This window comes from Oncorhynchus masou, unplaced genomic scaffold (genome assembly GCF_036934945.1).
Source record: "Oncorhynchus masou masou isolate Uvic2021 unplaced genomic scaffold, UVic_Omas_1.1 unplaced_scaffold_1309, whole genome shotgun sequence".
In the NCBI taxonomy this organism is placed as follows: Eukaryota; Metazoa; Chordata; class Actinopteri; order Salmoniformes; family Salmonidae; genus Oncorhynchus; species Oncorhynchus masou.
In genome coordinates this window covers 45001-70347 of record NW_027002950.1, presented here as the reverse complement: position 1 = coordinate 70347, position 25347 = coordinate 45001, and the positions used below count along the sequence as shown (strand labels likewise).

The 25347-nt window shown below is 45.6% G+C and overlaps 1 protein-coding gene across 1 annotated transcript in view; it reads right to left on the bottom strand.

Annotated features, from left to right (window-relative positions):
- The window catches only part of LOC135530271 (uncharacterized), a gene marked incomplete at its 5' end in the record, with an annotated part of 70923 nt that overhangs the window by 1057 nt on the left and 44519 nt on the right, over positions 1-25347 (bottom strand). Inside the window, 7 exons of the mRNA XM_064958622.1 lie at positions 4005-4195; positions 4525-4660; positions 5298-5388; positions 9037-9227; positions 21221-21350; positions 23128-23213; positions 23521-23650. Of these exons, the coding sequence (XP_064814694.1) occupies positions 4005-4195; positions 4525-4660; positions 5298-5388; positions 9037-9227; positions 21221-21350; positions 23128-23213; positions 23521-23650 (955 nt within the window). The remainder of the gene's footprint in view (positions 1-4004; positions 4196-4524; positions 4661-5297; positions 5389-9036; positions 9228-21220; positions 21351-23127; positions 23214-23520; positions 23651-25347) is intronic.

Here is a 25347-nt window from a genome sequence, read left to right as displayed (position 1 = left end):
ATGTATGTACATCAGGTCAGATGTAATGATAATGTATTCATATCAGGTCAGATGTAATGATAATGTATGTGTATCAGGTCAGATGTAATGATAATGTATGTGTATCAGGTCAGATGTAATGATAATGTATTCATATCAGGTCAGATGTAACGATAATGTATTTATACCAGGTCAGATGTAACGATACTGTATTCATATCAGGTCAGATGTAATGATAATGTATTCATATCAGGTCAGATGTAATGATAATGTATTTATATCCGGTCAGATGTAACGATAATGTATTTATACCAGGTCAGATGTAACGATACTGTATTCATATCAGGTCAGATGTAATGATAATGTATTCATATCAGGTCAGATGTAATGATAATGTATTTATATCCGGTCAGATGTAACGATAATGTATTTATATCAGGTCATATGCAATGATAATGTATTTATATCAGGTCAGAGGTAATGATAATGTATTTATATCAGGTCAGAGGTAATGATATTGTATTTATATCAGGTCAGATGTAATGATAATGTATTTATATCAGGTCAGAGGCAATGATGTATGTACATCAGGTCAGATGTAATGATAATGTATTTATATCAGGTCAGATGTAATGATAATGTATGTACATCAGGTCAGATGTAATGATAATGTATTTATATCAGGTCATATGTAATGATAATGTATTTATATCAGGTCAGATGTAATGATAATATATGTACATCAGGTCAGATGTAATGATAATGTATGTACATCAGGTCAGATGTAATGATAATGTATGTACATCAGGTCGGATGTAATGATAATGTATGTACATCAGGTCAGATGTAGTGATAATGTATTTATACCATGTCATGAGTAATGATCATGTATGTACATCAGGTCAGGTGTGATGATAATGTATTCATATCAGGTCAGATGTAATGATAATGTATGTACATCAGGTCAGATGTAATGATAATGTATGTACATCAGGTCAGATGTAATGATAATGTATTCACATCAGGTCAGATGTAATGATAATGATTTATATCAGGTCAGATGTAATGATATCATGTCAGAGGTAATAATAATGCATTTATATCAGGTCAGAGATAATGATAATGTATTTATATCAGGTCAGAGATAATGATAATGTATTTATATCAGGTCAGATGTAATGATAATGATTTATATCAGGTCAGATGTAACGATAATGTATTTATATCAGGTCAGATGTAATGATAATGTATGTGTATCAGGTCAGATGTAATGATAATGTATGTGTATCAGGTCAGATGTAATGATAATGTATTCATATCAGGTCAGATGTAACGATAATGTATTTATACCAGGTCAGATGTAATGATAATGTATTCATATCAGGTCAGATGTAATGATAATGTATTCATATCAGGTCAGATGTAATGATAATGTATTCATATCATGTCAGATGTAATGATAATGTATTTATATCAGGTCAGAGGCAATGATGTATGTACATCAGGTCAGATGTAATGATAATGCATGTACATCAGGTCAGATGTAATGATAATGTATGTACATCAGGTCAGATGTAATGATAATGTATGTACATCAGGTCATATGTAATGATAATGTATTTATATCAGGTCAGATGTAATGATAATATATGTACATCAGGTCAGATGTAATGATAATGTATGTACATCAGGTCAGATGTAATGATAATGTATGTACATCAGGTCAGATGTAATGATAATGTATGTACATCAGGTCGGATGTAATGATAATGTATGTACATCAGGTCAGATGTGATGATAATGTATTTATATCAGGTCAGGTGTAATGATAATGTATGTACATCAGGTCAGGTGTAATGATAATGTATTCATATCAGGTCAGATGTAATGATAATGTATGTACATCAGGTCAGATGTAATGATAATGTATGTACATCAGGTCAGATGTAATGATAATGTATGTACATCAGGTCATATGTAATGATAATGTATTCATATCAGGTCAGATGTAACGATAATGTATTTATACCAGGTCAGATGTAATGATAATGTATTCATATCAGGTCAGATGTAATGATAATGTATTCATATCATGTCAGATGTAATGATAATGTATTTATATCAGGTCAGAGGCAATGATGTATGTACATCAGGTCAGATGTAATGATAATGCATGTACATCAGGTCAGATGTAATGATAATGTATGTACATCAGGTCAGATGTAATGATAATGTATGTACATCAGGTCATATGTAATGATAATGTATTTATATCAGGTCAGATGTAATGATAATGTATGTACATCAGGTCAGATGTAATGATAATGTATGTACATCAGGTCAGATGTAATGATAATGTATGTACATCAGGTCAGATGTAATGATAATGTATTTATATCAGGTCAGATGTAATGATAATATATGTACATCAGGTCAGATGTAATGATAATGTATGTACATCAGGTCAGATGTAATGATAATGTATGTACATCAGGTCAGATGTAATGATAATGTATGTACATCAGGTCGGATGTAATGATAATGTATGTACATCAGGTCAGATGTGATGATAATGTATTTATATCAGGTCAGGTGTAATGATAATGTATGTACATCAGGTCAGGTGTAATGATAATGTATTCATATCAGGTCAGATGTAATGATAATGTATGTACATCAGGTCAGATGTAATGATAATGTATGTACATCAGGTCAGATGTAATGATAATGTATGTACATCAGGTCAGATGTAATGATAATGTATGTACATCAGGTCAGATGTAATGATAATGTATTCACATCAGGTCAGATGTAATGATAATGTATTTATATCATGTTATATGTAATGATAATGCATTTATATCAGGTCAGATATAATGATAATGATTTATATCAGGTCAGATGTAATGATAATGTATTTATATCAGGTCAGAGGTAATGATAATGTATTCATATCAGGTCAGATGTGTGTGTACCGTACATGTGAATCAAGCAATACTCCATAACATAAGTCAATAAAAACCAGTCATCGCCTCAATCAGCTCTATGTTATACAGCTCTATGTTATACAGCTCTATGTTCAACCTACCTATTTGTAAATAAGGTAAATTCACTTTGTGTTAACTCCCCTGCCTGTATTCTGTCTCTAAATGCTGTCTATCCCCAACAGAACCATGTCACCAGGTAACATTCTGGCTGTGTTGTCTATCCCCAACAGCACCATATCACCAGGTAACATTCTGGCTGTGTGGTCTATAACCAACAGCACCATATCACCAGGTAACATTCTGACTGTGTTGTCTATAACCAACAGCACCATATCACCAGGTAACATTCTGACTGTGTTGTCTATCCCCAACAGCACCATATCACCAGGTAACATTCTGACTGTGTTGTCTATCCCCAACAGCACCATATCACCAGGTAACATTCTGACTGTGTTGTCTATCACCAACAGCACCATATCACCAGGTAACATTCTGACTGTGTTGTCTATAACTAGGAGCACCATATCACCAGGTAACATTCTGGCTGTGTGGTCTACAACCAACAGCACCATATCACCAGGTAACATTCTGGCTGTGTGGTCTACAACCAACAGCACCATATCACCAGGTAACATTCTGACTGTGTTGTCTATAACCAACAGCACCATATCACCAGGTAACATTCTGACTGTGTTGTCTATCCCCAACAGCACCATATCACCAGGTAACATTCTGACTGTGTTGTCTATCACCAACAGCACCATATCACCAGGTAACATTCTGACTGTGTTGTCTATCCCCAACAGCACCATATCACCAGGTAACATTCTGACTGTGTTGTCTATCACCAACAGCACCATATCACCAGGTAACATTCTGACTGTGTTGTCTATCACCAACAGCACCATGTCACCAGGTAACATTCTGACTGTGTTGTCTATCACCAACAGCACCATATCACCAGGTAACATTCTGACTGTGTTAATGCACCTGGTGAATAAAGTTGATTCTGATTATTTGTCCGAAAGCGTACAGTACCTCTCTGAGTTTCGCCAGGACCACTTCAAGGTATTCCAGGTCGTCCACCTTGGCGGTGATGGCGTCCAGGTTGTCAACGACTGTCTTGGCCGTTAGGCAGCAGTTGAACTTGGTCACGGTCTCGTAGTCGAAGGGGAACGAAGTCTCACTGATAGTGACCTGCGTGATATTTCCCACTGTGCAGTCACTCACTGTGGACAGGGAGGAGAGTACTGTCATTCCCTCCCTATGGACAGGGAGGAGAGTACTGTCATTCACTCACTATGGACACAGACAGACAGACAGACAGACAGACAGACAGACAGACAGACAGACAGACAGACAGACAGTTATTCCCTCTTCAGCAGGAGGAGGGAGGAGAGACAGACAGACAGACAGACAGACAGTTATTCCCTCTTCAGCAGGAGGAGGGAGGAGAGACAGACAGACAGACAGACAGACAGACAGTTATTCCCTCTTCAGCAGGAGGAGGGAGGAGAGAGAGAGACAGTAATGGTATATTAGTGCAGGGGAGACACACCTATGGAGCGTTTGGACTGTGATTGGTCGATGATGGACTGTCTGATAGCCGTCTTCATCCTCCTCTTCTTCTGTCTGGACGTGTTGCTCTTCCTCAGCAGCTTCAGGAACGACTGTTGGAACTGGCCCTTTACTTTCTGGAGAACAACACAACACAGCCTGTAAACACACACACACACACACACACACACACACACACACACACACACACACACACACACACACACACACACAGCCTGTAAACACACACACACACACACAGCCTGTAAAAAAAAACACACACACACACACACACACACGCACCCACGCACACACACACACGCACGCACGCACGCACGCACACACACACACAGCCTGTAAAAACACACACACACACACAGCCTGTAAACACACACACACGCACACACACAGCCTGTAAAAAAACACACACACACGCACACACAGCCTGTAAAAACACACACACACACACACACACACACACACACACACACACACACACACACACACACACACACACACACACACACACACACACACACACACACACACACACACACACACACACAGCCTGTAAAAACACACACACACACACACACACACACACACACACACACACACACACACACACACACACACACACACACACACACACACACACACGCACACACAGCCTGTAAAAACACACACACACACGCACACACAGCCTGTAAACACACACACACAGCCTGTAAACACACACACACACACACACAGCCAGATGTCGTGGTTTGTGACCTTAGAGAAGTTCTTGTAGAAGGAGGATGTCAGGTAGAGAGGAAGAACGCCCAGGTTGTCCAGGGTCTCTCTGTTCCAGGTAGCTGGGAGTCTGGAGAAACACACAGTAAAGACTCAACTATACTGTTGATGGGAAACTCTCACAGTACAGACTCAACTATACTGTTGATGGGAAACTCACACAGTACAGACTCAACTATACTGTTGATGGGAAACTCACACAGTACAGACTCAACTATACTGTTGATGGGAAACTCACACAGTACAGACTCAACTATACTGTTGATGGGAAACTCTCACAGTACAGACTCAACTATACTGTTGACAGGAAACTCACTCACTCTCACAGTACAGACTCAACTATACTGTTGATGGGAAACTCTCACAGTACAGACTCAACTAAACTGTTGACGGGAAACTCTCACAGTACAGACTCAACTATACTGTTGACGGGAAACTCTCACAGTACAGACTCAACTATACTGTTGATGGGAAACTCACACAGTACAGACTCAACTATACTGTTGATGGGAAACTCTCACAGTACAGACTCAACTATACTGTTGACGGGAAACTCTCACAGTACAGACTCAACTATACTGTTGATGGGAAACTCTCACAGTACAGACTCAACTATACTGTTGATGGGAAACTCACAGTACAGACTCAACTATACTGTTGATGGGAAACTCTCACAGTACAGACTCAACTATACTCTTGATGGGAAACTCACACAGTACAGACTCAACTATACTGTTGATGGGAAACTCACACAGTACAGACTCAACTATACTGTTGACGGGAAACTCTCACAGTACAGACTCAACTATACTGTTGATGGGAAACTCTAACAGTACAGACTCAACTATACTGTTGACGGGAAACTCTCACAGTACAGACTCAACTATACTGTTGATGGGAAACTCTCACAGTACAGACTCAACTATACTGTTGACGGGAAACTCTCACAGTACAGACTCAACTATACTGTTGATGGGAAACTCTCACAGTACAGACTCAACTATACTGTTGACGGGAAACTCTCACAGTACAGACTCAACTATACTGTTGATGGGAAACTCTCACAGTACAGACTCAACTATACTGTTGACGGGAAACTCTCACAGTACAGACTCAACTATACTGTTGATGGGAAACTCTCACAGTACAGACTCAACTATACTGTTGACGGGAAACTCTCACAGTACAGACTCAACTATACTGTTGATGGAAACTCACACAGTACAGACTCAACTATACTGTTGATGGGAAACTCACTCTCACAGTACAGACTCAACTATACTGTTGATGGGAAACTCTCACAGTACAGACTCAACTATACTGTTGATGGGAAACTCTCACAGTACAGACTCAACTATACTGTTGATGGGAAACTCTCACAGTACAGACTCAACTATACTGTTGATGGGAAACTCTCACAGTACAGACTCAACTATACTGTTGACGGGAAACTCTCACAGTACAGACTCAACTATACTGTTGATGGGAAACTCTCACAGTACAGACTCAACTATACTGTTGACGGGAAACTCTCACAGTACAGACTCAACTATACTGTTGATGGGAAACTCTCACAGTACAGCCTCAACTATACTGTTGACGGGAAACTCTCACAGTACAGACTCAACTATACTGTTGATGGAAACTCACACAGTACAGACTCAACTATACTGTTGATGGGAAACTCACACAGTACAGACTCAACTATACTGTTGATGGGAAACTCTCACAGTACAGACTCAACTATACTGTTGATGGGAAACTCTCACAGTACAGACTCAACTATACTGTTGATGGGAAACTCTCACAGTACAGACTCAACTATACTGTTGATGGGAAACACTCACAGTACAGACTCAACTATACTGTTGATGGGAAACTCTCACAGTACAGACTCAACTATACTGTTGATGGGAAACTCTCACAGTACAGACTCAACTATACTGTTGATGGGAAACTCTCACAGTACAGACTCAACTATACTGTTGATGGGAAACTCTCACAGTACAGACTCAACTATACTGTTGATGGGAAACTCTCACAGTACAGACTCAACTATACTGTTGATGGGAAACTCTCACAGTACAGACTCAACTATACTGTTGATGGGAAACTCTCACAGTACAGACTCAACTATACTGTTGATGGGAAACTCTCACAGCCCAGACAGTCAGTCAGTCAGTCAGTCAGTCAGTCAGTTTCAGCCCAGTCAGTCAGTCAGTCAGTCAGTCAGTTTCAGCCCAGTCAGTCAGTCAGTCAGTCAGCCAGTCAGTCAGTTTCAGCCCAGTCAGTCAGTCAGTCAGTCAGTTTCAGCCCAGTCAGTCAGTCAGTCAGTCAGTTTCAGCCCAGTCAGTCAGTCAGTTTCAGCCCAGTCAGTCAGTCAGTCAGTCAGTCAGTCAGTCAGTCAGTTTCAGCCCAGTCAGTCAGTCAGTCAGTCAGTCAGTCAGTTTCAGCCCAGTCAGTTTCAGCCAGTCAGCCAGTCAGTCAGTTTCAGCCCAGTCAGTCAGTTTCAGCCCAGTCAGTCAGTCAGTTTCAGCCCAGTCAGTCAGTCAGTCAGTTTCAGCCCAGTCAGTCAGTCAGTCAGTCAGTTTCAGACCAGTCAGTCAGTCAGTCAGTCAGTTTCAGACCAGTCAGTCAGTCAGTCAGCCAGTCAGTCAGTCAGTTTCAGCCCAGTCAGTCAGTCAGTCAGTCAGTCAGTCAGTCAGTCAGTCAGTCAGTCAGCCAGTTTCAGCCCAGTCAGTCAGTCAGTCAGTTTCAGCCCAGTCAGTCAGTCAGTCAGTCAGTCAGTTTCAGCCCAGTCAGTCAGTCAGTCAGTTTCAGCCCAGTCAGTCAGTCAGTCAGTCAGTCAGTCAGTCAGTCAGTCAGTCAGTTTCAGCCCAGTCAGTCAGTCAGTCAGTCAGTCAGTCAGTTTCAGCCCAGTCAGTCAGTCAGCCAGTCAGTCAGTTTCAGCCCAGTCAGTCAGTCAGTCAGTCAGTTTCAGACCAGTCAGTCAGTCAGTCAGTCAGTCAGTCAGTCAGTTTCAGCCCAGTCAGTCAGCCAGTCAGTCAGTTTCAGCCCAGTCAGTCAGTCAGTCAGTCAGCCAGTCAGTCAGTTTCAGCCCAGTCAGTCAGTCAGTCAGTCAGTCAGTCAGTCAGTCAGTCAGTCAGTTTCAGCCCAGTCAGTCAGTCAGTCAGTCAGTCAGTCAGTCAGTTTCAGCCCAGTCAGTCAGTCAGTCAGTCAGTCAGTCAGTTTCAGCCCAGTCAGTCAGTCAGTCAGTCAGTTTCAGCCCAGTCAGTCAGTCAGTTTCAGCCCAGTCAGTCAGTCAGTCAGTTTCAGCCCAGTCAGTCAGTCAGTCAGTCAGTCAGTCAGTCAGTCAGTTTCAGCCCAGTCAGTCAGTCAGTTTCAGCCCAGTCAGTCAGTCAGTCAGTTTCAGCCCAGTCAGTCAGTCAGTCAGTTTCAGCCCAGTCAGTCAGCCAGTCAGTCAGTCAGTCAGTCAGTCAGTCAGTTTCAGCCCAGTCAGTCAGCCAGTCAGTCAGTCAGTCAGTCAGTCAGTCAGTCAGTCAGTCAGTTTCAGCCCAGTCAGTCAGCCAGTCAGTCAGTCAGTCAGTCAGTCAGTCAGTCAGTCAGTCAGTTTCAGCCCAGTCAGTCAGTCAGTCAGTCAGTCAGTTTCAGACCAGTCAGTCAGTCAGTCAGTCAGTCAGATGCGTTTGTTTAATTCCATGTTTCCATGTTGACTTACCCGTACTGTGTTTTCCCAGACGTCAACAGCGTTTCTATGGCAGCCACCTGTTCGTCAGTGAGGTCATTACAGTTTTGTAGTTTCTGCAGGATGAGCTGGTCAGAGTTCTGGATGTAGGAACCGTCCAGAACGCACACCATGTTACCTAGGACCTGCAGGTTGTCACTGCTCAGAACCGTGCCGCTGATACCCTGCAGGGACAGATGGACACAACACAGCACTGACATCACGACTTCCAATCAGATCGCATCAAATGCAAGCTCACATCATGAGCATTTCTATTTTGTCATTCTATATTGACGTTCTATATTGCTGTTCTATATTGTCATTCTATATTGTCATTCTATATTGTCATTCTATATTGTCATTCTATATTGTCATTCTATATTGCCATTACATATTGCTATTCTATATTGTCATTCTATATTGTCGTTCTATATTGCCATTCTATATTGTCATTCTGTATTGCCATTCTGTATTGCTATTCTATATTGCCGTTCTATATTGCCATTACATATTGCTATTCTATATTGTCATTCTCTATTGTCATTCTGTATTGTCATTCTGTATTGCCATTCTATATTGCCGTTCTATATTGTCGTTCTGTATTGTCATTCTGTATTGCCATTCTATATTGTCATTCAAAATTGTCATTCTGTATTGTCGTTCTATATTGCCGTTCTATATTGCCATTCTATATTGTCATTCTGTATTGTCATTCTGTATTGACATTCTGTATTGCCGTTCTATATTGCTGTTCTATATTGTCATTCTATATTGTCATTCTGTATTGACATTCTATATTGCCGTTCTATATTGCTGTTCTATATTGTCGTTCTATATTGCCATTCTATATTGCCGTTCTATATTGTCGTTCTATATTGCCGTTCTATATTGTTGTTCTATATTGCCATTCTATATTGCCGTTCTATATTGTCGTTTTATATTGCCGTTCTATATTGCAAACAAACAGCTTGCAGACAGTCTGCTAAATGACTTAAATGTAAATGTAAGGTCACAGTTATGAAAACTTAGGACACGAAAGAGGCCTTTCTACTGATTCTGGAAAAACACCAAAAGAAAGATGCTCAGGGTCCCTGCTCATCTGTGTGAATGTGCCTTAGGCATGCTGCAAGGAGACATGAGGACTGCAGATGTGACCAGGGCAATAAATTACAATGTCCGTACTGTGAGACGCCTAAGACAGCGCTACAGGGAGACAGGATGGACAGCTGATCGTCCTCGCAGTGGCAGACCACGTGTAACAACACCTGCACAGGATCGGTACATCCGAACATCACACCTGCGGGACAGGTACAGGATGGCAACAACAACTGCCCGAGTTACACCAGGAACGCACAATTTCTCCATCAGTGCTGACTGTCCGTAACAGGCTGAGAGAGGCTGGACTGAGGGCTTGTAGGCCTGTTGTAAGGCAGGTCCTCACCAGACAATACCGGCAACAACGTCGCCTATGGGCACACCCCCACCGTCGCTGGACCAGACAGGACTGGCAAAAAGTGCTCTCCACTGACGAGTCACGGTTTTGTCTCCCCCCAGGGTTAACCAGGTTCATTCAGATGCTACTGTTGCTATCCCCCCCCCCCAGGGTTAACCAGACTCATTCAGATGCTACTGTTGCTATCCCCCCCCAGGGTTAACCAGACTCATTCAGATGCTACTGTTGCTATCCCCCCCAGGGTTAACCAGACTCATTCAGATGCTACTGTTGCTATTCCCCCCAGGGTTAACCAGACTCATTCAGATGCTACTGTTGCTATCCCCCCCAGGGTTAACCAGACTCATTCAGATGCTACTGTTGCTATTCCCCCCCCAGGGTTAACCAGACTCATTCAGATGCTACTGTTGCTATTCCCCCCCCAGGGTTAACCAGGTTCATTCAGATGCTACTGTTGCTATCCCCCCCAGGGTTAACCAGACTCATTCAGATGCTACTGTTGCTATTCCCCCCCCCAGGGTTAACCAGACTCATTCAGATGCTACTGTTGCTATTCCCCCCCCCAGGGTTAACCAGGTTCATTCAGATGCTACTGTTGCTATCCCCCCAGGGTTAACCAGACTCATTCAGATGCTACTGTTGCTATCCCCCCCAGGGTTAACCAGACTCATTCAGATGCTACTGTTGCTATCCCCCCCCCAGGGTTAACCAGACTCGTTCAGATGCTACTGTTGCTATTCCCCCCCCCAGGGTTAACCAGACTCATTCAGATGCTACTGTTGCTATTCCCCCCCCAGGGTTAACCAGACTCATTCAGATGTTACTGTTGCTATTCCCCCCAGGGTTAACCAGACTCATTCAGATGCTACTGTTGCTATCCCCCCAGGGTTAACCAGACTCATTCAGATGCTACTGTTGCTATTCCCCCAGGGTTAACCAGACTCATTCAGATGCTACTGTTGCTATTCCCCCCCCAGGGTTAACCAGACTCATTCAGATGCTACTGTTGCTATAACCCCCCCAGGGTTAACCAGGTTCATTCAGATGCTACTGTTGCTATCCCCCCAGGGTTAACCAGACTCATTCAGATGCTACTGTTGCTATCCCCCCCAGGGTTAACCAGACTCATTCAGATGCTACTGTTGCTATCCCCCCAGGGTTAACCAGACTCGTTCAGATGCTACTGTTGCTATTCCCCCCAGGGTTAACCAGACTCATTCAGATGCTACTGTTGCTATTCCCCCCAGGGTTAACCAGACTCATTCAGATGTTACTGTTGCTATTCCCCCCAGGGTTAACCAGACTCATTCAGATGCTACTGTTGCTATCCCCCCCCCAGGGTTAACCAGACTCGTTCAGATGCTACTGTTGCTATTCCCCCCCAGGGTTAACCAGACTCATTCAGATGCTACTGTTGCTATTCCCCCCAGGGTTAACCAGACTCATTCAGATGTTACTGTTGCTATTCCCCCCAGGGTTAACCAGACTCATTCAGATGCTACTGTTGCTATCCCCCCCAGGGTTAACCAGACTCATTCAGATGCTACTGTTGCTATTCCCCCCAGGGTTAACCAGACTCATTCAGATGCTACTGTTGCTATCCCCCCCCCCCAGGGTTAACCAGACTCATTCAAATGCTACTGTTGCTATTCCCCCCAGGGTTAACCAGACTCATTCAGATGCTACTGTTGCTATTCCCCCCAGGGTTAACCAGACTCATTCAGATGCTACTGTTGCTATCCCCCCAGGGTTAACCAGACTCATTCAGATGCTACTGTTGCTATTCCCCCCCCCAGGGTTAACCAGACTCATTCAAATGCTACTGTTGCTATTCCCCCCAGGGTTAACCAGACTCATTCAGATGCTACTGTTGCTATTCCCCCCCAGGGTTAACCAGACTCATTCAGATGCTACTGTTGCTATCCCCCCCCAGGGTTAACCAGACTCATTCAGATGCTACTGTTGCTATTCCCCCCCCCCAGGGTTAACCAGACTCATTCAGATGCTACTGTTGCTATCCCCCCAGGGTTAACCAGACTCATTCAGATGCTACTGTTGCTATCCCCCCCCCCCAGGGTTAACCAGACTCATTCAGATGCTACTGTTGCTATCCCCCCAGGGTTAACCAGACTCATTCAGATGCTACTGTTGCTATCCCCCCCCCCAGGGTTAACCAGACTCATTCAGATGCTACTGTTGCTATCCCCCCAGGGTTAACCAGACTCATTCAGATGCTACTGTTGCTATCCCCCCAGGGTTAACCAGACTCATTCAGATGCTACTGTTGCTATCCCCCCCCAGGGTTAACCAGACTCGTTCAGATGCTACTGTTGCTATTCCCCCCAGGGTTAACCAGACTCGTTCAGATGCTACTGTTGCTATCCCCCCAGGGTTAACCAGACTCATTCAGATGCTACTGTTGCTATCCCCCCCCAGGGTTAACCAGACTCATTCAGATGCTACTGTTGCTATTCCCCCCAGGGTTAACCAGGCTCATTCAGATGCTACTGTTGCTATTCCCCCCAAGGGTTAACCAGACTCGTTCAGATGCTACTGTTGCTATTCCCCCCCCCCAGGGTTAACCAGACTCATTCAGATGCTACTGTTGCTATTCCCCCCCAGGGTTAACCAGACTCGTTCAGATGCTACTGTTGCTATTCCCCCCAGGGTTAACCAGACTCATTCAGATGCTACTGTTGCTATTCCCCCTCAGGGTTAACCAGACTCATTCAGATGCTACTGTTGCTATCCCCCCCCCCAGGGTTAACCAGACTCGTTCAGATGCTACTGTTGCTACCCCCCCCAGGGTTAACCAGACTCATTCAGATGCTACTGTTGCTATCCCCCCAGGGTTAACCAGACTCATTCAGATGCTACTGTTGCTATCCCCCCAGGGTTAACCAGACTCGTTCAGATGCTACTGTTGCTATTCCCCCCCAGGGTTAACCAGACTCGTTCAGATGCTACTGTTGCTATCCCCCCCCCAGGGTTAACCAGACTCGTTCAGATGCTACTGTTGCTATTCCCCCCAGGGTTAACCAGACTCGTTCAGATGCTACTGTTGCTATCCCCCCAGGGTTAACCAGACTCATTCAGATGCTACTGTTGCTATCCCCCCAGGGTTAACCAGACTCATTCAGATGCTACTGTTGCTATCCCCCCCAGGGTTAACCAGACTCATTCAGATGCTACTGTTGCTATTCCCCCCCAGGGTTAACCAGGCTCATTCAGATGCTACTGTTGCTATTCCCCCCAAGGGTTAACCAGACTCGTTCAGATGCTACTGTTGCTATTCCCCCCCCAGGGTTAACCAGACTCATTCAGATGCTACTGTTGCTATTCCCCCCCCAGGGTTAACCAGACTCGTTCAGATGCTACTGTTGCTATTCCCCCCAGGGTTAACCAGACTCATTCAGATGCTACTGTTGCTATTCCCCCCTCAGGGTTAACCAGACTCATTCAGATGCTACTGTTGCTATCCCCCCCCAGGGTTAACCAGACTCATTCAGATGCTACTGTTGCTATCCCCCCCCAGGGTTAACCAGACTCATTCAGATGCTACTGTTGCTATTCCCCCCAGGGTTAACCAGACTCGTTCAGATGCTACTGTTGCTACCCCCCCAGGGTTAACCAGACTCGTTCAGATGCTACTGTTGCTATTCCCCCCAGGGTTAACCAGACTCATTCAGATGCTACTGTTGCTATTCCCCCCAGGGTTAACCAGACTCGTTCAGATGCTACTGTTGCTACCCCCCAGGGTTAACCAGACTCATTCAGATGCTACTGTTGCTATCCCCCCAGGGTTAACCAGACTCATTCAGATGCTACTGTTGCTATCCCCCCCCCCCCCAGGGTTAACCAGACTCATTCAGATGCTACTGTTGCTATTCCCCCCAGGGTTAACCAGGCTCATTCAGATGCTACTGTTGCTATTCCCCCCAGGGTTAACCAGACTCATTCAGATGCTACTGTTGCTATCCCCCCCAGGGTTAACCAGACTCATTCAGATGCTACTGTTGCTATCCCCCCCCCCCAGGGTTAACCAGACTCATTCAGATGCTACTGTTGCTATCCCCCCCAGGGTTAACCAGACTCATTCAGATGCTACTGTTGCTATCCCCCCAGGGTTAACCAGACTCGTTCAGATGCTACTGTTGCTATTCCCCCCCCCAGGGTTAACCAGACTCGTTCAGATGCTACTGTTGCTATCCCCCCCAGGGTTAACCAGACTCATTCAGATGCTACTGTTGCTATCCCCCCCAGGGTTAACCAGACTCATTCAGATGCTACTGTTGCTATTCCCCCCCCCAGGGTTAACCAGACTCATTCAGATGCTACTGTTGCTATTCCCCCCAGGGTTAACCAGACTCGTTCAGTTGCTACTGTTGCTATCCCCCCCCAGGGTTAACCAGACTCGTTCAGATGCTACTGTTGCTATTCCCCCCCAGGGTTAACCAGACTCATTCAGATGCTACTGTTGCTATTCCCCCCAGGGTTAACCAGACTCGTTCAGATGCTACTGTTGCTATCCCCCCAGGGTTAACCAGGTTCATTCAGATGCTACTGTTGCTATCCCCCCCAGGGTTAACCAGACTCATTCAGATGCTACTGTTGCTATTCCCCCAGGGTTAACCAGGCTCATTCAGATGCTACTGTTGCTATCCCCCAGGGTTAACCAGACTCATTCAGATGCTACTGTTGCTATCCCCCCCAGGGTTAACCAGACTCATTCAGATGCTACTGTTGCTATTCCCCCCCCCCAGGGTTAACCAGACTCATTCAGATGCTACTGTTGCTATCCCCCCCCCCCCCAGGGTTAACCAGACTCATTCAGATGCTACTGTTGCTATTCCCCCCAGGGTTAACCAGACTCGTTCAGATGCTACTGTTGCTATTCCCCCCAGGGTTAACCAGACTCATTCAGATGCTACTGTTGCTATTCCCCCCCCCAGGGTTAACCAGACTCATTCAGATGCTACTGTTGCTATTCCCCCCAGGGTTAACCAGACTCATTCAGATGCTACTGGTGCTATTCCCCCCCCCAGGGTTAACCAGACTCATTCAGATGCTACTGTTGCTATTCCCCCCCAGGGTTAACCAGGCTCATTCAGATGCTACTGTTGCTATTCCCCCCAGGGTTAACCAGACTCATTCAGATGCTACTGTTGCTATTCCCCCCCCAGGGTTAACCAGACTCGTTCAGATGCTACTGTTGCTATTCCCCCCAGGGTTAACCAGGCTCATTCAGATGCTACTGTTGCTATTCCCCCCAGGGTTAACCAGACTCATTCAGATGCTACTGTTGCTATTCCCCCCCCCCCCAGGGTTAACCAGACTCGTTCAGATGCTACTGTTGCTATTCCCCCCAGGGTTAACCAGACTCATTCAGATGCTACTGTTGCTATTCCCCCCCCAGGGTTAACCAGACTAGTTCAGATGCTACTGTTGCTATCCCCCCCCCCAGGGTTAACCAGACTCATTCAGATGCTACTGTTGCTATCCCCCCCAGGGTTAACCAGACTCATTCAGATGCTACTGTTGCTATTCCCCCCAGGGTTAACCAGACTCATTCAGATGCTACTGTTGCTATCCCCCCCCCAGGGTTAACCAGACTCGTTCAGATGCTACTGTTGCTATCCCCCCAGGGTTAACCAGACTCATTCAGATGCTACTGTTGCTATTCCCCCCAGGGTTAACCAGACTCATTCAGATGCTACTGTTGCTATTCCCCCCAGGGTTAACCAGACTCATTCAGATGCTACTGTTGCTATTCCCCCCAGGGTTAACCAGGCTCATTCAGATGCTACTGTTGCTATTCCCCCCCCAAGGGTTAACCAGACTCGTTCAGATGCTACTGTTGCTATTCCCCCCAGGGTTAACCAGACTCATTCAGATGCTACTGTTGCTATTCCCCCCCCAGGGTTAACCAGACTCGTTCAGATGCTACTGTTGCTATTCCCCCCAGGGTTAACCAGACTCATTCAGATGCTACTGTTGCTATTCCCCCCCCAGGGTTAACCAGACTCATTCAGATGCTACTGTTGCTATTCCCCCCAGGGTTAACCAGACTCATTCAGATGCTACTGTTGCTATTCCCCCCAGGGTTAACCAGACTCATTCAGATGCTACTGTTGCTATTCCCCCCAGGGTTAACCAGGCTCATTCAGATGCTACTGTTGCTATCCCCCCAGGGTTAACCAGACTCGTTCAGATGCTACTGTTGCTACCCCCCAGGGTTAACCAGACTCATTCAGATGCTACTGTTGCTATCCCCCCAGGGTTAACCAGACTCATTCAGATGCTACTGTTGCTATCCCCCCCCCCCAGGGTTAACCAGACTCATTCAGATGCTACTGTTGCTATTCCCCCCAGGGTTAACCAGACTCATTCAGATGCTACTGTTGCTATTCCCCCCCCAGGGTTAACCAGACTCATTCAGATGCTACTGTTGCTATTCCCCCCCCCCCAGGGTTAACCAGACTCATTCAGATGCTACTGTTGCTATTCCCCCCAGGGTTAACCAGGCTCATTCAGATGCTACTGTTGCTATCCCCCCCAGGGTTAACCAGACTCATTCAGATGCTACTGTTGCTATCCCCCAGGGTTAACCAGACTCATTCAGATGCTACTGTTGCTATCCCCCCAGGGTTAACCAGACTCATTCAGATGCTACTGTTGCTATCCCCCCAGGGTTAACCAGACTCATTCAGATGCTACTGTTGCTATCCCCCCAGGGTTAACCAGACTCGTTCAGATGCTACTGTTGCTATTCCCCCCAGGGTTAACCAGACTCGTTCAGATGCTACTGTTGCTATCCCCCCAGGGTTAACCAGACTCATTCAGATGCTACTGTTGCTATCCCCCCCCAGGGTTAACCAGACTCATTCAGATGCTACTGTTGCTATTCCCCCCCCCAGGGTTAACCAGACTCATTCAGATGCTACTGTTGCTATTCCCCCCAGGGTTAACCAGACTCGTTCAGATGCTACTGTTGCTATCCCCCCCCAGGGTTAACCAGACTCATTCAGATGCTACTGTTGCTATTCCCCCCAGGGTTAACCAGACTCATTCAGATGCTACTGTTGCTATTCCCCCCCCCAGGGTTAACCAGACTCGTTCAGATGCTACTGTTGCTATTCCCCCCCAGGGTTAACCAGACTCGTTCAGATGCTACTGTTGCTATCCCCCCAGGGTTAACCAGGTTCATTCAGATGCTACTGTTGCTATCCCCCCCAGGGTTAACCAGACTCATTCAGATGCTACTGTTGCTATCCCCCCAGGGTTAACCAGACTCGTTCAGATGCTACTGTTGCTATCCCCCCCAGGGTTAACCAGACTCGTTCAGATGCTACTGTTGCTATTCCCCCCAGGGTTAACCAGACTCATTCAGATGCTACTGTTGCTATTCCCCCCCAGGGTCAACCAGACTCATTCAGATGCTACTGTTGCTATTCCCCCCAGGGTTAACCAGACTCATTCAGATGCTACTGTTGCTATTCCCCCCAGGGTTAACCAGACTCGTTCAGATGCTACTGTTGCTATCCCCCCCAGGGTTAACCAGACTCGTTCAGATGCTACTGTTGCTATTCCCCCCCCCAAGGGTTAACCAGACTCATTCAGATGTTACTGTTGCTATTCCCCCAGGGTTAACCAGGCTCATTCAGATGCTACTGTTGCTATTCCCCCCCAAGGGTTAACCAGACTCGTTCAGATGCTACTGTTGCTATTCCCCCCCAGGGTTAACCAGACTCATTCAGATGCTACTGTTGCTATTCCCCCCCCAGGGTTAACCAGACTCGTTCAGATGCTACTGTTGCTATTCCCCCCAGGGTTAACCAGACTCATTCAGATGCTACTGTTGCTATTCCCCCCCAGGGTTAACCAGACTCATTCAGATGCTACTGTTGCTATCCCCCCCCCAGGGTTAACCAGACTCATTCAGATGCTACTGTTGCTATCCCCCCCCAGGGTTAACCAGACTCATTCAGATGCTACTGTTGCTATTCCCCCCAGGGTTAACCAGACTCATTCAGATGCTACTGTTGCTATCCCCCCCCCCAGGGTTAACCAGACTCGTTCAGATGCTACTGTTGCTATCCCCCCCAGGGTTAACCAGACTCATTCAGATGCTACTGTTGCTATTCCCCCCAGGGTTAACCAGACTCATTCAGATGCTACTGTTGCTATTCCCCCCAGGGTTAACCAGACTCATTCAGATGCTACTGTTGCTATTCCCCCCAGGGTTAACCAGGCTCATTCAGATGCTACTGTTGCTATTCCCCCCAAGGGTTAACCAGACTCGTTCAGATGCTACTGTTGCTATTCCCCCCCAGGGTTAACCAGACTCATTCAGATGCTACTGTTGCTATTCCCCCCCCCAGGGTTAACCAGACTCATTCAGATGCCCCCAGGGTTAACCAGACTCGTTCAGATGCTACTGTTGCTATTCCCCCCAGGGTTAACCAGACTCATTCAGATGCTACTGTTGCTATTCCCCCCCCCCAGGGTTAACCAGACTCATTCAGATGCTACTGTTGCTATCCCCCCCCAGGGTTAACCAGACTCATTCAGATGCTACTGTTGCTATCCCCCCCCCAGGGTTAACCAGACTCATTCAGATGCTACTGTTGCTATTCCCCCCAGGGTTAACCAGACTCATTCAGATGCTACTGTTGCTATCCCCCCCAGGGTTAACCAGACTCGTTCAGATGCTACTGTTGCTACCCCCCAGGGTTAACCAGACTCATTCAGATGCTACTGTTGCTATCCCCCCCCCAGGGTTAACCAGACTCATTCAGATGCTACTGTTGCTATCCCCCCAGGGTTAACCAGACTCATTCAGATGCTACTGTTGCTATCCCCCCCCCCCCAGGGTTAACCAGACTCGTTCAGATGCTACTGTTGCTATTCCCCCCCCAAGGGTTAACCAGACTCATTCAGATGCTACTGTTGCTATCCCCCCAGGGTTAACCAGACTCATTCAGATGCTACTGTTGCTATTCCCCCCAGGGTTAACCAGACTCATTCAGATGCTACTGTTGCTATCCCCCCAGGGTTAACCAGACTCATTCAGATGCTACTGTTGCTATTCCCCCCCCCCCAGGGTTAACCAGACTCATTCAGATGCTACTGTTGCTATCCCCCCAGGGTTAACCAGACTAGTTCAGATGCTACTGTTGCTATCCCCCCCCCAGGGTTAACCAGACTCATTCAGATGCTACTGTTGCTATTCCCCCCAGGGTTAACCAGACTCATTCAGATGCTACTGTTGCTATTCCCCCCAGGGTTAACCAGACTCATTCAGATGCTACTGTTGCTATCCCCCCCCAGGGTTAACCAGACTCATTCAGATGCTACTGTTGCTATTCCCCCCAGGGTTAACCAGACTCATTCAGATGCTACTGTTGCTATCCCCCCCAGGGTTAACCAGACTAGTTCAGATGCTACTGTTGCTATCCCCCCCCAGGGTTAACCAGACTCATTCAGATGCTACTGTTGCTATCCCCCCAGGGTTAACCAGACTCATTCAGATGCTACTGTTGCTATCCCCCCCCCCAGGGTTAACCAGACTCGTTCAGATGCTACTGTTGCTATCCCCCCAGGGTTAACCAGACTCATTCAGATGCTACTGTTGCTATCCCCCCCCCAGGGTTAACCAGACTCATTCAGATGCTACTGTTGCTATCCCCCCCAGGGTTAACCAGACTCATTCAGATGCTACTGTTGCTATCCCCCCAGGGTTAACCAGACTCATTCAGATGCTACTGTTGCTATCCCCCCCCAGGGTTAACCAGACTCATTCAGATGTTACTGTTGCTATTCCCCCCCAGGGTTAACCAGACTCATTCAGATGCTACTGTTGCTATTCCCCCCCAGGGTTAACCAGACTCATTCAGATGCTACTGTTGCTATCCCCCCCCCAGGGTTAACCAGACTCATTCAGATGCTACTGTTGCTATTCCCCCCCCCCAGGGTTAACCAGACTCATTCAGATGCTACTGTTGCTATTCCCCCCAGGGTTAACCAGACTCATTCAGATGCTACTGTTGCTATTCCCCCCAGGGTTAACCAGACTCATTCAGATGCTACTGTTGCTATCCCCCCCAGACTCAGGGTTAACCAGACTCATTCAGATGCTACTGTTGCTATTCCCCCCCCAGGGTTAACCAGACTCATTCAGATGCTACTGTTGCTATCCCCCCCCAGGGTTAACCAGACTCATTCAGATGCTACTGTTGCTATTCCCCCCAGGGTTAACCAGACTAGTTCAGATGCTACTGTTGCTATTCCCCCCCCAGGGTTAACCAGACTCGTTCAGATGCTACTGTTGCTATTCCCCCCAGGGTTAACCAGACTCATTCAGATGCTACTGTTGCTATTCCCCCAGGGTTAACCAGACTAGTTCAGATGCTACTGTTGCTATCCCCCCAGGGTTAACCAGACTCATTCAGATGCTACTGTTGCTATCCCCCCCCCAGGGTTAACCAGACTCGTTCAGATGCTACTGTTGCTATCCCCCCCCCCCCCCCCAGGGTTAACCAGGTTCATTCCAGAGCCTCAATCTGCCTTTACTGCATTGCAGAAAGCAATGGATGGAGGCTGTAGATTTTTAGTGTACTACTGAGACCAGAGACCGATCGGCCCGGTCAAAAGTAGTGTACTATTAAAGGGAATAGTGGCGTCATTTGGACCACATCTATGTTGTGTGACAGTGTGGTGACTCACCAGGCAGGTCTTGACATTGTTAACCAGGGCTGTGCGTTTGAAACTGAGCGCGTCGGAGAACACAGAGAAGTCTGCGTCTCCCAGCTCACTGAAGTAGTCCTTACAGCTGTCCCGAGGAACCTTACTGTAGCTGCAGACATCAAATACAATATAACGCCTTTATATTCATACAATATACATAAACAAATATTCATCAGTAATTTAATAAACCAGTTTCATTAATCAGTCACTGAATAAACCAGCTTCATTCATCAGTAACTTCCCTGGTTTCATTCATCAGTAACTTCCCTGGTGTCATTCATCAGTAACTTCCCTGGTTTCATTCATCAGTAACTTCCCTGGTGTCATTCATCAGTAACTTCCCTGGTGTCATTCATCAGTAACTTCCCTGGTGTCATTCATCAGTAACTTCTCTGGTTTCATTCATCAGAAACTTCCCTGGTTTCATTCATCAGTCACTGAATAAACCAGCTTCATTCATCAGTAACTTCCCTGGTGTCATTCATCAGTAACTTAATAAACCAGCTTCATTCATCAGTAACTTCCCTGGTGTCATTCATCAGTAACTTCCCTGGTTTCATTCATCAGTAACTTAATAAACCAGCTTCATTCATCAGTAACTTCCCTGGTGTCATTCATCAGTAACTTCCCTGGTTTCATTGATCAGTAACTTCCCTGGTTTCATTCATCAGTAACTTCCCTGGTTTCATTCATCAGTAACTTCCCTGGTTTCATTCATCAGTAACTTCCCTGGTGTCATTCATCAGTAACTTCCCTGGTGTCATTCATCAGTAACTTCCCTGGTTTCATTAATCAGTAACTTCCCTGGTGTCATTCATCAGTAACTTCCCTGGTGTCATTCATCAGTAACTTCCCTGGTTTCATTCATCAGTAACTTCCCTGGTGTCATTCATCAGTAACTTCTCTGGTTTCATTCATCAGTAACTTCCCTGGTGTCATTCATCAGTAACTTCCCTGGTTTCATTCATCAGTAACTTCCCTGGTTTCATTCATCAGTAACTTAATAAACCAGTTTCATTCATCAGTAACTTCCCTGGTTTCATTCATCAGTAACTTCCCTGGTGTCATTCATCAGTAACTTCCCTGGTTTCATTCATCAGTAACTTCCCTGGTTTCATTCATCAGTAACTTCCCTGGTTTCATTCATCAGTAACTTCCCTGGTTTCATTCATCAGTCACTTCCCTGGTTTCATTCATCAGTAACTTCCCTGGTTTCATTCATCAGTAACTTCCCTGGTTTCATTCATCAGTAACTTCCCTGGTTTCATTCATCAGTAACTTAATAAACCAGTTTCATTCATCAGTAACTTAATAAACCAGTTTCATTCATCAGTAACTTCCCTGGTTTCATTCATCAGTAACTTCCCTGGTTTCATTCATCAGTAACTTCCCTGGTTTCATTCATCAGTCACTTAATAAACCAGTTTTATTTATCAATAATTTCATTAACCAGTTGAATTCATCAGTAAACAGAGAGAGAGATGAACTGTCCAATAGTATTTGCTTTGATTCATTTATTGATTAGTTGATTGGTTGGTTTATTAGTTGATTTATTGAATGGTTGATTGGTTAATTGATTTATTTGTTGGTTGATGGTTGATTGGTTAATGGATTTATTGGTTGATTGGTTGGTTGATTGGTTAATTGGTTGTTGGTTGATTGATTGGTTGATTGATTGGTTGATTGGTTTGATTGGTTAATTGGTTGTTGGTTGATAGGTTGGTTGATTGATTGGTTGATTGGTTGATTGATTGGTTAATTGATTGGTTGATTGGTTAATTGGTTGTTGGTTGATTGGTTGATTGGTTAATTGGTTAATTGGTTGGTTAATTGGTTGTTGTTGATTGGTTGATAGGTTGATTGAATGTATGACATGCGGTACTCACTCGTAGTAAAGCAGCATGTCAGGAGGGTACAGGTTGTAGCTGGTGACATCTGACTCTTCCTGGATGTAGTTGTACATGCAGGTCAACTGTGGGTCACACAAACATATAATAATATTACGATTGTTTATCAAATGAATAATCCCTTTGCATGCTGACTTCTCAAACAACTGTTGGAATACAACAATTACCGACCTCAGCAACAACAACAACAGCTGGTATTAACCTTGGTGATGAGAGGCTGACCAGAGTCTCTTTGAGTACGACAACAACGACAACAACAACAGCTGGTATTAATTAAGCTTGGTGATGAGAGGCTGACCAGAGTCTCTTTGAGTACGACAACAACAACAATAACCACAGTGAAAACAACAACAACAACAGCTGGTATCTGACCTGAGTCTCTCTCAGTGCGACCCTGTTCTTGCCCTTCCTCCTGCAGGCCTTGACCAGTTTCTTGATCTTGGTTGTGGTCATACTGGCCACTCTGGTGCAGGTGAAGCCCTGGAGCACACTGGATGACATACTGGGGGAAACACACACACACACACACACACACACACACACACACACACACACACACACACACACACAAAGGTGTAGACAGACACATACACACACACACACACACACACACACACAAAGGTGTAGACAGACACATACACACACACACACACACACACACAAAGGTGTAGACAGACACATACACACACACACACACACACACACACACACACACACACACACACACACACACACACACACACACACACACACAAAGGTGTAGACACACACACACACACACAAAGGTGTAGACACACACACACACACACACACACACACAAAATAATTGAAAATAACCATGAAACTGAGAGAAATTGCACTGAGACAGAATCAACACGCCCACATGACACTCCTCACTTCCTGGTTTTACAGGGCATTCTGAAAGTATTCAGACCCCTTGCTTTGTTCCACATGTTGTTACGTTACAGCCTTATTCTAAAATGGATTACATAATACCCCATAATGACTGACACGCCCACATGTCACTCCTCACTTCCTGGTTTTACAGCATTCTGAAAGTATTCAGACTTGTTCCACATGTTGTTACGTTACAGCCTCATTCTAAAATGGATTACATAATTAAAGCATTTTTATATATATATCTACACACAATACCCCATAATGACTGGGGCGAAAACTGTTTTTTAGACATTTTTGCAAATGTATTACAAATAAAAAATAGAATACTTTATTTACATACGTATTCAGACCCTTTGCTATGAGAGTTGAAATTGAGCTCAGGTGCATCCTGTTTCCATTGATCATCTTTGACATGTTTCTACAATTTGATTGGAGTTCACCTGTGGTAAATTTAATTGATTGGACATGTTTTGGAAAGGCACACACCTGTCTGTATAAGGTTCCCCAGTTGACAGTGCATGTCAGAGCAAGAACCAAGCCATGAGGTCGAAGGAATTGTCCGTAGAGCACTGAGACCGGACTGTGTCGAAGCACAGATCTGGGGAAAGGTACCAAAACATTTCTGCAGCATTGTGGGTCCCCAAGAACCCAGTGGCCTCCATCAAGTTTTGAACCACCAAGACTCTTCCAAGAGCTGGCCACCTGGCCAAACTGAGCAATCGGGGGAGAAGGGCCTTGGTCAGGGAGGTGACCAAGAACCAGACAGAGTTCCTCTGTGGAGATGGGAGAACCTTCCAGAAGGACAACCATCTCTACAGCACTCCACCGATCAGGACTTTATGGTAGAGTGGCCAGACAGAAGCCACTCCTCAGTAAAAGGCACCCGACAGCCTGCTTGGAGTTTAAAAGGCACCTAAAGGAGTCTCACACCATGAGTAACAAAATTCTCTGGTCTGATGAAACCAAGATTGAACTCTTTGGCCTAAATGCCAAGCGTCACATCTGGAGGAAACCTGGTACCATCCCTACGGTGATTCATGGTGGTGGCAGCATCATGCTATGGGGGATGTTTTTTCAGTGACAGGGACTGGGAGACTAGTCAGGATCGAGGGAAAGACGAACGGAGCAAAGTACAGAGAGATCTTTGATGAAAACCTGCTCCAGAGCACTCAGAACCTCAGACTGGGGCGATGGTTCACCTTCCAACAGGACAACGACCCTAAAGCACACAGCCAAAAACAACGCAGGAGTGGCTTTGGGACAAGTCTCTGAATGTCCTTGAGTGGCCCAGCCAGAGCC